The sequence below is a fragment of the Lutra lutra genome, chromosome 14, assembly GCF_902655055.1.
Source record: "Lutra lutra chromosome 14, mLutLut1.2, whole genome shotgun sequence".
NCBI lineage: Eukaryota > Metazoa > Chordata > Mammalia > Carnivora > Mustelidae > Lutra > Lutra lutra.
In genome coordinates this window covers 3,606,813-3,619,986 of record NC_062291.1, presented here as the reverse complement: position 1 = coordinate 3,619,986, position 13,174 = coordinate 3,606,813, and the positions used below count along the sequence as shown (strand labels likewise).

General features: G+C 46.5%; 1 protein-coding gene across 2 annotated transcripts in view; it reads right to left on the bottom strand.

Annotated features, from left to right (window-relative positions):
- The window catches only part of DISC1 (DISC1 scaffold protein), a 380,218-nt gene that overhangs the window by 68,703 nt on the left and 298,341 nt on the right, over window positions 1-13,174 (bottom strand). For both annotated transcript variants that reach the window (XM_047702999.1, XM_047703000.1), the window contains one exon: window positions 12,647-12,707. In XM_047702999.1, the coding sequence (XP_047558955.1) occupies window positions 12,647-12,707 (61 nt within the window). The remainder of the gene's footprint in view (window positions 1-12,646; window positions 12,708-13,174) is intronic.

Genomic DNA, 13,174 nt, shown 5'->3' with positions numbered 1-13,174 from the left:
TGCGCTCTGGAAGGGAGTGTCAGAAAAATTCCACGAGGAGTTTCCCTTGTATTAATCATACGGCTGAAGCTAACAGGTTCATACCGTGTTAGCAAATTAAACTATCGTACGATCTTGACAACGCTTCCCTGAATCCTTAAAAGTCTTCTCGTTTTAATTAATGACAAATTGGATATCTACCTACTGGGGTTTCCATTGATACAGCAATTAATTTTTCTTTAAGCTTTCTCAACTCCCTGCCAAAAGGCATCAAAAACACTCAAGCTATAATGGTTTCTCTTGAGTTTGCAAAAATCCCCTTAGCGTGGACATTCCCTATTGATTCATTATAATCGCCTTTTTAGAAATGTGACAGGCAGTCTGGCAGCACACACACCCCGAAGCCTGCAGGCCTATCTGGGGGGCCAGTGGGCACACAGGGTCATGGAGCCTGGTACACATCACCTCTGTCCAGTGTCCGCTTGTGATCACAAGTCATGCCTCTCAGCCACCTAAGCCTACCAGAGGCAAGAAATAGGAATCACTGGGCATCTGGCCAAGCCTCGAGCCTCCTTGAAAACTGGTTGATTTCTTAATTGATCTCAGTGGACAGAGTGATCCTATCACATGCTGAAAGCAGAAGAACTTCGGCTTGAGCTGCGCAAACCACCGGAGAATCTGCTGGCAGGTCCTTCTGTTTGAAATTATAATCAATCTCCTATCTATTCTCCATTCTATTCGTCAAAATCACGGTCGTCCCTTTGTTGGTTTGGTTTTTTTCAGGCTACTTCTGAAACAGCGCTAAGTCCAATGAAGCCGGGACGCATCAGAGACAAAGATGGGGCTGGCAGGTGTCCGTGACCTCCTCACAGGTATGCCTGTATTCTCTGAGCTCTGAGTGGGCCATCAAAAATCTGTCTTCTCTTGTACCATGTCGCTCTGCTCCCCAGAGTCTTCCTGCTGCACTGAGAAGTAAAAAGATCCCACACCCCTCCAGAGCCCCTCACTGGACAGGCCCAGAGGGCTTCTGTTCATCCTTTCTCTTCTTCCCTTCTGCCACCCCCTTCTCTAGTGCAACATTGTTGCTTGCTCAACGGAAAAATGTCAGAGGGAGAGAAGCAAGTATATCAACGGAAAAATGTCAGAGGGAGAGAAGCAAGTATATTGGAGTTGCTTTTCTCAAAAAACGCTATCCCTGAGGTGATTGTGGCATGAGGTCCACAGAGGGTCAAGGTGAGGTGCCTTGTAGCTCCATGAATCAAAGAAGGGATGGTAAATTCTTCCCAGCCTGAGCTCTGGAGCCTGGGAGCTCAAACCTTTCTAGGTATCAAACACTCCACAACCAGCCAGACTGATTCTAAAGACAGAAGTTTGCTCCAGGATCCTAGCCACTTGGTTGCAGAAACCATGGGAGATTCTAAACCTTTGTCACGGCCATTAACAAGAACACAGTCACTTCATTGCTTTCCCTACTCACCCCCTCCAGGAGGTGCTAACAGCTGGGTAAGGGGTAAGCGGCAGAAAACAGCTGTGTTTGGGTGATCAGCAAGGGTTGGTAGACCCTTAGTGGAGGCTATTAACTATAAGCCAACACCTCCCTTCTCCCCATAATTTTACCGGGAAGATAACGGACTCTCTTCATAAAATAAGGTTGTTTCTCTTTATTTGTGTAGAGATAGAGCATGAGCAGAGGGGGAAGGGAGAGAATGCCGAGGGAGAGGGAGAATCTTGAGCAGGCTCCATACCCAGTGCAGAGCCCGACACAGGGCTCGATCACGTGACCCTGAGATCATGACCTGAGCTGAAATCAAGAGTCCGATGCTTAACTGACTGAGCCCCCCAAGCACCCCTAAAATAAGGCTTTTTTAACGTAGATTTTCTTGGTTTTATACTTTTTACGGTGCCATAGCTGCTACTAAGCTAATAATAGCTAGCATTTATTAAGCCCTTACTGTATATAAGCAACATTCTTTATCTTTCTCTACTACCGGTCCATTTTAATAACAGCAAATTGGATCTTGAAGAGATTTCTTGACCTAGTGGCAGCCCACAGCTCAAAAGTAACTGCACTCAAACCCAGATAATAGGGTTGCAGAGCCCACACGACCTTATGACCCAGCAATCACATGGCGGGGTATTCACCCAAAGAATACAAAACACCGGTTCAAAGGGGTACAGGCACCTCTATGATTATAGCAGCATTATTTACAGTAGCGAAGATGCGGGAGCAGCCCAGATGCCCACCAATTAATGAATGGATAAAGAAGACACGGTGTGTATAAACAATGGAATACTATTCAGCCATCAACAAGAATTCGGTCTTGGCATGGGTGGAGCTAGAGCGTATGAGGCAAAGGGAAATAAGTCAGAGGAAGACAAATACCATAGGATTTCATTCAGATGTGGAATTTAAGGAACAAAACGAACAAGCGAAGGGGAAAAAATAAGAGAGATAGAGACAAGTCGAGAAACAGACTCAACTACAGAGAACAAAACAAATGCGTGGTTCCCAGAGGGGAGAGGGGTGCGGGGGGATGGGTGAAACAGGTGATGGGGATCAGGGCGTGCACTTGGCCATGACAAGCACTAGGTGCTGTGTGGAAGTGTTAGGTCACTATATTGCATGCCTGAAGCTAGTGTTATAACACGGTTAACTATGTTGCAGTTAAAATAAAAATTTTGAGAAATTTTTAAAAATTGAAATGTCTCAGGTTATTTATATAATCGTCAAGAGAGAGAATGTTTGAGGATTGTTTTCACGGTCTCCGGGGCAGGGAGACCCTCTGTATTAATTCTGGCTTCCAGGGGCTGCTGGTCAGTACACGTAGGAAGAAAGAGTGGGTTCTGGTTCCACTCTGTGGACCGGGTGGAGTGGCCAGATGGGACTCAGGTGATGGCAGCTTTTCTTCTAGCCCCAAAGAAAAGACACCAGATAGGAGGACTTGGGTTTCTAGAGGCAAGAGCTCTGCTCTCTCTTTCTGAAGAACTGTGTTCCGGTCTTTCGCAATTGATCTGAGTGCTCGGGAAACTAACTTCATCATAACAACATTTCCGGGGGAAAAGTTATTTCTGAGCAAAAATTCATTACTAGAGTTCTCAGAAACTGGAAAGTATGGTAGTAAGGCAAATGTAGACCCACCAGGTTTATTGTAAATTACACCATTTACATATACTTATAAAAACGTAATTTCATTTTAAAGACACAACAGTCTTCCTCAGTTTAGTTTCTAAAATAGTAAACTAGGTTGCTGTAGACTCTAATCCCATATACATTTTTTTAAAGATTATATTTATTTATTTGACAGACAGAGATCACAAGTAGGCAGAGAGGCAGGCAGAGAGATGTCGGGGGGAAACAGGCTCCCCGTTGAGCAGAGAGCCTGACTCGGGGCTCGATCCCAGGACCCTGGGATCATGACCTGAGCTGCAGGCAGAGGCTTTACCCCACTGAGCCGCCCAGGTGCCCCTAATTACATATAATAAATTTAACCAGTGTTTCCCTATCCTTGTTTTTCCATCCTTTTTTGCCTGCTCTTTCCAAATTCATGCCATCTTGTTATATTTCGTTTATTATTTTTTCTGTATGTGTGTATCTTTATGTATTTAAGAATTATTATTTTAAATATATTTAAGGTTTTTCTGGTATAAGATGAAGTAAGGCTAAAAATTAAGTGTAAATAATCGGTGATTACTTATTAGATCGATCAGGGATCATTGCTTCTCCTGGAAAGTGAGACAATAGGCCAAATTGCTCCAAAATTTAAAAGTAGGTGAATCCAATAATGAATTATTTTTATAATGGTTTTCATGTACAGTTGACCCTTGAATAATGCACAGCTGAAAATCCAAGTAGGAGTTCTGACTTCCCAAAAACATAACTACCAATAGCCCACTGTTGCCTGAAAGCCTTTGTGATAACAAAAGCAGTCAATATGGGGCATCTGGGTGGCTCAGTCGTTAGGCGACTGCCTTCAGCGCACGTCATGATCCCAGGGTCCTGGGATCGAGCCCCACATCTGTGGGAGGCCTGTTTCTCCCTTTCCCACTCCCCCTGCTTGTGTTTCTGCTCTTGTTCTCTCTCTCTCTCTCTGTCAAATAAATAAATACAATCTTAAAAAAAAAAGCAGTCAATAAACACGTATTTTGTATGTTAGTGTGTATTTGATACCATATTCTTACAATATAGTCTGCATCCCAGAGGGGTTGGTAACAGCCATATGAAGAATGTTTTTGCATTTGTCACGAATGTGTTCATGAGGACTTTCCAGGATATTCTCAGAAAAACTACCTTTAAGGGGAGCCTGGGTGGCTCAGTCGGTTAAGCATTGGACTCTGGATTCCAGCTCAGGTCTTGATCTCAGGTTGTGAGTTGGAGGGGGGAAACAGCACTAAGAAAATCTTAAGGAGGGATACCTGCATGGCTCAGCCGGTGAAGCAGCTGCCTTCAGCTCAGGTCGTGATCGCAGGGTCCTGGGACTGAGTCCCACATGGTGCTCCCTGCTCAGCGGAGAGCCTGCTTCCCCCTCTCCCTCTGTGGGCCATTCTGTCTACTTATGCTCTTTCTCTATCTCTCTGACAAATAAATAAAGTATTTAAAAAAAGAAAATCATAAGGAAGATAAAATGGATTTACAGTACTCTACTGGATTTATTTTTTAAAAATCCACATGGGGACGCCTGGGTGGCTCAGTTGGTTGAGCGGCTGCCTTCGGCTCGGGTCATGATCCCAGCGTCCTGGGATCGAGTCCCACATCGGGCTCCCTGCTCAGCAGGGGGCCTGCTTCTCCCTCTGCCTCTGCCTGCCACTCTGTCTGCCTGTGCTCACTCTCTCTGACAAATAAATAAACAACATCTTAAAAAAAAATCCGCATATAAGTGAACTTGCACAGTTCAAGCCTGTGTCGTTCAAGGGTCAGCTGTGTAGGTGTGTAGGACCCATTTGTGTGTTCTTGGAAGGGAAATGTGAGCTTGCTACAAATGTATCAACTGATGGGCAAAGACCTGAGTGTTTCCTGAGCAGGCCATGGAGGTGAGAAGGCAGGACACACACAGTTAAAAGGAAAACTCCTGTCCCCAGGCAGTGTGATCAAAGAGCAGGCAGGAGAAAGCCAGAAGACAAGAGAGGAGCCAGAAAAGGGAGAAACTGCTGTGGGCCACATCTACACCAAGAAAATCAGAAAGGACAGACACGGGTCAACCCAGCAGAGAGCCTGTTCATCAGGCAGGGATGAAAAGTCTCCTGCTAACGAGAGACCAAGCTGATACTCACAGCCCCCAGCGAGGAATGGAGGTGGATGCAGGAGGGTCACACCTAATCAGGGGAGGGGAAGGGAAGAAGCTGAGAATCTCGTCTTTCTGAGACAGCAGAGGCAAGGCAGAAAGGGGTCAAGGCCATGTGCAGAAGCAAGGAGAAAGGCACCGAGCTCGCCGTGAGGAAGTGAGGTCCGTGGAGACCTATTCTGACGTGTGCCCATTTAGGAAAGAGAGCAGGAAGGTGTATGTCAGCCACGGAATGAGAAAGTATGAAAAAAACAAATGGCGGTGTCCACGTGGGGTCTGCTTTCCTTTCCTTTGGACCGAGAAGGGGGAGGGGGTTCAGCTGCCATTTCTTACACTCATTTCCCTTAACAGCTTTTTTTTTTTTTTTTTTTTTTTAGATTTTATTCATTTATTTGTCAGAGAGAGAGGGAGAGAGAGCGAGCACAGGCAGACAGAATGGCAGGCAGAGGCAGAGGGAGAAGCAGGCTCCCTGCCGAGCAAGGAGCCCAATGCGGGACTCGATCCCAGGACGCTGGGATCACGACCCGAGCCGAAGGCAGCTGCTCAACCAACTGAGCCACCCAGGCATCCCCCCTTAACAGCTTTTGAAATAAGTTCAATATGGTTGAGAATGGATTGTCCCAGGTGCACAGGAAGTTCAAAATTACCTCGCATCATTTAGCATAAAGGGCATTCTATGTGGGATCTCAAAGAATTCCATTCATTGTTCAGGGCGCCCCGCCGCCATGCCTCCCATGAGAGCTAGCGTCGCTCCGTGGGGTTTGGAACACACCCCTAGGATAAGCGGACTCTTGGGCTTTTAGCTCTTCTACCGCTAAGGGCCAGGCACCTGAATCAGGATCAGGAATTCTCGCCTGAAGTCCCCACTCACTGTCACCACATTTTAGATTCCCGCTTTTCTGCATATTCTAACCCTTCCTTCTCAGTCTCCATGCCCTGCTTTCATTGTCTCTGGGAAGCCTCAGTGCTGACCCCTTTTCTTGTAGAATTAACTCCCTTTTTCCTTTGTGGATGGAGGGGGTGGACGTCTGCCCAATGTGACCTCTGGGAGTGGGGGGATGGGGGAGCCTGGTGGTGGGTATTAAGGAGCGCATGTGTTGCACGGAGCACTGGGTGTGGTGCGTAAACAATGACTCTTGGAACACTGAAAAAAATAAAATAAAATAAATTAAAAAAAAAGAAAGAAAAGAAGTAGAGGAATATTATTTGGGGCCCTGTCTCTGATACTTCGTATAATGCAAGCACGAGCAGGCACTACAGTATTTGTTTCAGAATTTGTATACACGTTGCACTACGTACATATAAAAGAGCTCAAGGATAAGACTGCTTTCAAGGACAAGTTAAGTGGGTAAAATGAAAACATAAAGCCGAATTCTAAAACGTGCTTCCCACACCCGAGTGGACGCTCGTGTGTGCAGTGGGTAGAAACAAGGGCCCCGTCTTCGGGTGGGATTCCCAGCCTCGTCGGATTGTAGGCAGTCAGTCGGCCATCAGCTCTTGTCCTTGGCCGTGACAGACAGGCTCTGGCAGCCATGGGTCGGGGAACAGACCTTCATCTCTGAGGCACGCCTGAGAGCGTCCTCCGCACGCTGCCTTCCACGCTGCCTTCGATACCATTTTGCCAGATGGGTACTCCCAAGTCCAGCTCGCTGTCTTACTCTCAGCTTCTCCTGGCTTCTGCCGTGAAACCAGAGCCATCCACACAAGCAAGCTGAGAGGTAGTCAGGGGTCCAGGTAGGAAACCAATAGGACTTCTCCCACCCTGCTCACCTCTGCCAGTCACCTCTGGCTTTTTGTTAGCAGATTGAGTCCTCCCAGCCACCACTTCCCATCAAGCCATCCATATGGAATATTCAAGATAAGTAGAAACTAATCACTAATTTTTTAAAAAAGAAGTAGATCATCTTGTGCAATATACCAGTCTCTAAATTTCAAAGTACATTTCAGATGAAACCGGTGTGTGTCGGACAGTCCTTTCTAAAACTAAGAAAGCCTTCCAAGACGTATCTAAAGATTTCTAAATTCAAAACAAATTTCAATGGTTTTTCTGTTTTCTGATTACAAAAGTATGATACATACTTCAAGGGGTGGGGGGAGCATTTAAGAAAAAACACGGAAGAGCACGAGGAAACAAAAGTAACCTATGATCCCCGGAACCACACTGACAAAGCTTTCATAGTCAACTGCAGGGAAAAAAAAAAAGTAGCAAGAGAACCCGAGGAGGCTGGAAGAAAGAGACAGTTTCCCATTAGTCATGCATACGAGAGATTCCACGAGATTAAATGGAACCACTGCGCCATAGCCATAGGGTGGAGGGCTTGGTGTACACCAGCCAGGGACACAGGTTTGCCATTGGACAACAGTGACTTTCTCCAGCACAAAGCTTAGAGAGAGAACATATGGTCAGTAAAATATGCAACCCATCTATACAACTTTTGAATATTTCTTTTGAGTCTTCGGGTAAGACACCTAACAGAGAAGATGTAATAATGGAGACAAAGGAAATTAAAGCAAGATTTGGCCATAAGGGAAAATCATCCAGCCCAAAATAGCACCCTTAACTCTCAACCTCTGGAGACAATAACCCTGAGGGAGCAAGAAAAAGTGAGGAAAGCTCTTTGAGAGTAGATCTGTTGTTGTTGTTCTATTCTGGTATATACCATTAAGATCTGAAGGCAAGACAAAAGGATTTCTGGGGCATTGTACCTCCTTAGGCTGCCTTAACTTTTTGCATCTAATAGTTGAAAATAAAGTATCAAGATACAATTGCTATTCAGCCATTCATTCCTCCAGTAACTGTAATTTTCCTGGATGTTTACCACATGCCATACAGCGTACCAGCCCCTTGGAATACAAAACATGTACGGCATGGAAGCCATTCTCCAGGACCTCACAGTCTAATAGAATCAGACAGAAATCATTGCAACAAATTGTCCTAAGTCACTCCCACTGTGCGTGCCAAGAAGGAAGCAGGAGAAGGCCATAAGCTTTATAGAGAAGGGGTATTGTGCTGAGCCTCGAGGAGAAAGATGCACCCAGGGGCTAGGGAGGGAGGGCTTCCAAGTTGGAGGCGGTGGCCTTGGGAACGGAGAGGAAAGCCGCAAGGGACTGGGCCTGGCCCTGTGATCCTGGGGGCAGCCACCCTCTGGCCCGTCCAGCGAAGAGAAGGAAGGAGGAACATCCTGGAAAAAACTGAGCAAGGAAAAATGCTCAAGTAGTGTCTTGTCTGCAGGAGGAGAAACAGGGACATACACGTATCCGACTTATAACTCAGACTATTATTATTATTTTTTTTTACTCAGTTCATTTTCTTCTGGAGAACAAGGTGTATTTGCATGTTAATGTCTGCCTTTCGCTGACATAGAGAAATGGTCAGCCATATTCTCCCTAGTACTACGTCATCCCCTAATAGGAAGATTAGATATTAAAGGAGAGAATGTGACCCCCCCCTCTGATTCATAGACTTCCAGTCAATGCATTGTTGCTAAAAGAGAATTTCCAAAATAAATAGAAAAACTAAGAAATGTATTTATTTTTCTATTGCAAATTTGTGTGTTTATATATGTGTGTGTGTACATGTACATGTATATTTATATATATGTCTATATATTATTCTCATGTGTGTTAAATGAAATGGAGTTTATGAGTGTAATTTACAGATACATGATTTTACTATTTATCTGTTGACAATTACACTCGACTGACTAGGTATCCTAAGCGTGTAAAACAACATAACGATTTAAGCGCCTTCACTATTTTCCAGCTTTAACATAGTTTGATAGCAAATAAAGCCATGATCAAAAAACAAGTTTTGGGAAAAAAAACTTTGTGAATTTTTATAAACATTCAAATTCAGAAGAGAATTTCTTTTCTCCTTTTTTTTTTTAATTGAACTCGGACCGTTAAAAGGCAAATCTTTGTTTAAATATAGACTAAAAGCCCCTGTTGCCTGCTTTGTTTTGTCCCATGCTGGTATCACCGTGAACTGTTAATGGGATCAGATGCTTCCTAATTCCTAATTCCCTTGGCTTTCTTGATGGAGAGTGGGACGTTGAGTCCACCAGCCTGTCTCAATGTGTGCTGAGATAGTAACAAAAATATTGCTGTCCCTTAGATTTGTCTCTCAAACCACGACTGGCGCGATCGAAATCTCGCTAAAGCACAGATCATAAATTGTGTCCTCCGTACACTCAAAGGGGGAAATGAACATTCTTTTCAGTTCTCAGACACTTCCTTTTGAAATCCCCAGAAGACCAAGAGAGGCCATAGGCAAGTAAGCAACAAAGACTTCCACCGGCCTCTCGCCTTGCTCTGGTCTATATCCCGCAGTATTCACTAAGCCCCCAGCATGATGCAAACTCTTCGGTGCAAAAAACAGGGTTTGTGTTTTAAGATGTTGGTTCTCATGTTAGAACTGGGACTGTGATGGGATCATATGACCCTTGCCCCCTGGGCCGGTGGGGAGGACGGTTCCATCGTGGGTGGCGGGGGGGGGGTGCTGACCATTCCCACCCTTCCCATGGCATCCAATCTGGCCTCCTGCTCTGAGGCAGCGGTAAAGCTCCCTGCACACACCTTAAGGCTCACCTAGCCTCTGTCTGCAACTCTGCCTCCAGCCTACTGCCTTCCCTCCAATCCCAGTGTTTCTAACCACACCAGTTCAAGCACATCTGCACCAGATCTCTTACAGCTTCAAACAGCAAAGGAAAGGGTCCTCAGGAAGTTGGCTGTAGGATGGGTCAGCCGCCACTCTGGTCATTTGAGGCTGTTGGCGGACCCTGAGTGATAAGTGCATGCGATTTAAGCAGCCACGTGACCAGAAGGGCAGGGAGGGAGGCAGAAGATGATGTAAGAAGGGACTGGAGTGGGGGGCTATGAATTAGTTGCGTTCACTCAACCATGGACTCATCATTTGTTGGATACACTTACACTGCTCTGTACCGTCAAATCACAGAGGATACACGCTCAACAAGACAGACATGACCAGTATCGCTTGTTCCGCATTTTGAAAGTGAAAAGAATTCAGGGCAAGCACATTTCTCAGTCTTGGGGAGTCATGGGAGGCTCCGAAGAGGGCGCAGCGAAAGCGTGAAGGGTGAAAAGACAGAGACAGATGTGGGGCCATTGGGGGCGGAGCTGGCAGCAGCCACTGGGGCACATGCAAGGGGAATGGTGAGAGGGAGTGTGCCACTGGGAGGACACAGGCCAGGTTCCAGCAAGAGCATCTGACCCTCCTGAAGTGACTCCAAATCCCTAAATATTGGGTTGAGATGCAGGAAACCGCCATCTTTCCAGGTCAACATGACCTACTGTCAGTAATTTTCCATGGCTCACCTGGATACTTCCCTGGATAACAACCCTTGACCACTCCCCTGTCTCCACTAGTCTCTCCACAGGAGAAAACACACAGTGGCCTTGGGAAACACACAAGAATCCGTACAAGTGAGTAGGAGGGTGGCAGGGTGATGACGGGTGACACTGACAGACACACAGAGGCCACATGGAAGAGTGCAAGGAGTGCAAGGTAAGATGTTTGGGCTTTATCCTTAGGACGATGGCAATGACCAAATTTGTACTTTAACATGCTCACTCAAGACCACCTGGAGAGTGGAGTGGGAAGGGCAACACAAGACAGAAAAACATAAAAATCTGCTCTTATGGTGGTTCAGCGAGAGAGAAGACAGACCCACAGGAGCAGGGGCAGGTGGGAAGGCTCGAGGGCAGCCAAGAGGCCAGCCTGGCAGGACTCGGTGACCAAGAGCAGGAGGCGAGGGCTGGGGGAGGGGTGCCTATGTGCCACCCAGGCAGCCAGGTGCAAGGGCCCATCTAAGCAGGTGATGGACTGTTCTCTGGGCTGGATACCCAGCAGGAGGGGCTGGCGTGGAGGGAAATGAATGAGTCCTGGGCAGGACTATTCACTCCGTTCGACGAAGAGGAGATCGAAGACCAGAAGCAGCAGGAAGCGAAGGGAACGAACGTTTGCTGACTGCCCACTAGGTAGCGGATTTATCTCTGCTGCTTATTAAAATCCACACCGACTCCAGGGGGCGGGTACCTGTCCTTCAACTTTACTGCTAAGGAGGCAGACAGAGAATGTTTACTGGAAGTCAGGTAGTGGGATAAGCTGTAGAGCCTCGTTCTCAAGGGGTGTCTTTCCACCGATGCCCAAGTTCCTTCACCTCCGACCTGCCGACCAGCATCCCAGTGGAACATGTGGTGTGTGCGGTGCTCGTGGCTAAAAATGTTAGCTGGATAAGGTCAACAGGGAGATGCTGAAACCTGCCTGAGCACCCATGGGAGAAGGGGAGGACGGACTCAGAGCAGAGCACCTGACCCAGATAAGTGTCCTACTTTCGAAGGAGAGGGAACATTCTTTGGAGGATGCTCCTTCCTGCATGCCCTCCTTACCCCACACTATCTACGGTCCACCTTTCTCATGGTTCCTCTCCGTGTCTACGGTGCCAGAGGCAGGGAAATAGGCAGTGAATGGTTGGAAGAACTTGCTTTGCAAGCTTTAGAACAAATCCCACAGTACCTTCCCTGCCCCACAGAGCAGAACTCAGCAGAGCATCCCATCTCCGTATCTCTTAAAGGACAAGCATTTTAGCCAATGGCATCATCTAAGCCCATAAAGGTTGAAGGCATAGCCTAGTTAAATTGCTATTTAACAATTCCAGAAGAGTAGCAAAAACTGTCCATAAAGCTAAATGACTCCCAGGGAAGAAAGTACACATTACATTCTCATACTTGTTTCCTTAATTAGGAACAGATCCTGGTGGCTGGGATTTATTTTCATGAGCACACATCCACAAAAAGAGAAACATCTTGACATGCTACAACATCCGTAATGTTTCTCCAATCTGAATTCCTAATTGGGTTTAAAAAAAAAAAAAAGGCAACCGCGAATTTTCACGCTGGTTTTGATTTGGGATTCAAAACAGAACCTAAGATGTGCAATTTTTTATATTGTTCCAAAACACATATAAGCTGGGTCAAAATCCGTAAGACCCACTTCAGAGTTTGAAAAAGAAAAAAGGAAAAAAGGAAAAAACAGACCAAGGCATGAATTCGGAATTTAACATGGCAAAGAAGATTCGTCTTATGGAACGTGAAAACTAACTTGTGATCTCGCCCAGACACTTCTCAACATCGTCACCTATTACCTTCTATAAAGAGGAGAAAAGAATTGGGTTGGGGAGAGGGAGGGTGTTTATATGGCACCTGCATGAATCCTGTCACGGAATTCAAAGGACTCCTTTTTGTGTGTTTTTCTTTGTTCACTTATTACAGAAACTGGCTAGCCTTTCTCATTGCGTTCACTAAATTCTGTTCCAGTCAAGTACCTGGGCACACAGCGGCATCGGTCACGAAGACATTCTGATCCTTACCTACGCAGCTTATCCTCGAGCATCTCCATGTACTTCAGAGCACTCTCCTTCACACTCATTTCTGCAAAAACAAAAATCCAAAGTTGACGCAAAGGCAGAACAAAACCCAGGAGTGCTCCACTACAAGCCAAACACCTAAGGATCGCAGTCGGACCGGTAGTAATGATCGCCTCCCTGGTGTGGAAAGCAGGCGAGTTCACGGGGCAGGGCAGGGTGGGGGCTGCCTGGAGGAAGGTGCTGGAAATGCGGTGAGGCCCCCCAGCGCCTCCACCTGGGCTGTGCTTCCCAAGGAAGCTCCCTGGATGTTGGGCGTGGACGCCGCTGCTCTCTGTGCCTTTCATCTTTCCCATCTGGTAGCCAAGAGCTTGGTGGCAGAGGATGAATAAAAAGATCCAAGTGGGAAGCAACTTCCATCCTAGGGATGAACCAGAAGCTCACCGGTACAGGAGCAGGGAACTGCAGACCCTTCCACTAAGCCCACATGGAAATGGGATCCCGACAGGACTTGAGTTCAGTTGACTTCAGTGA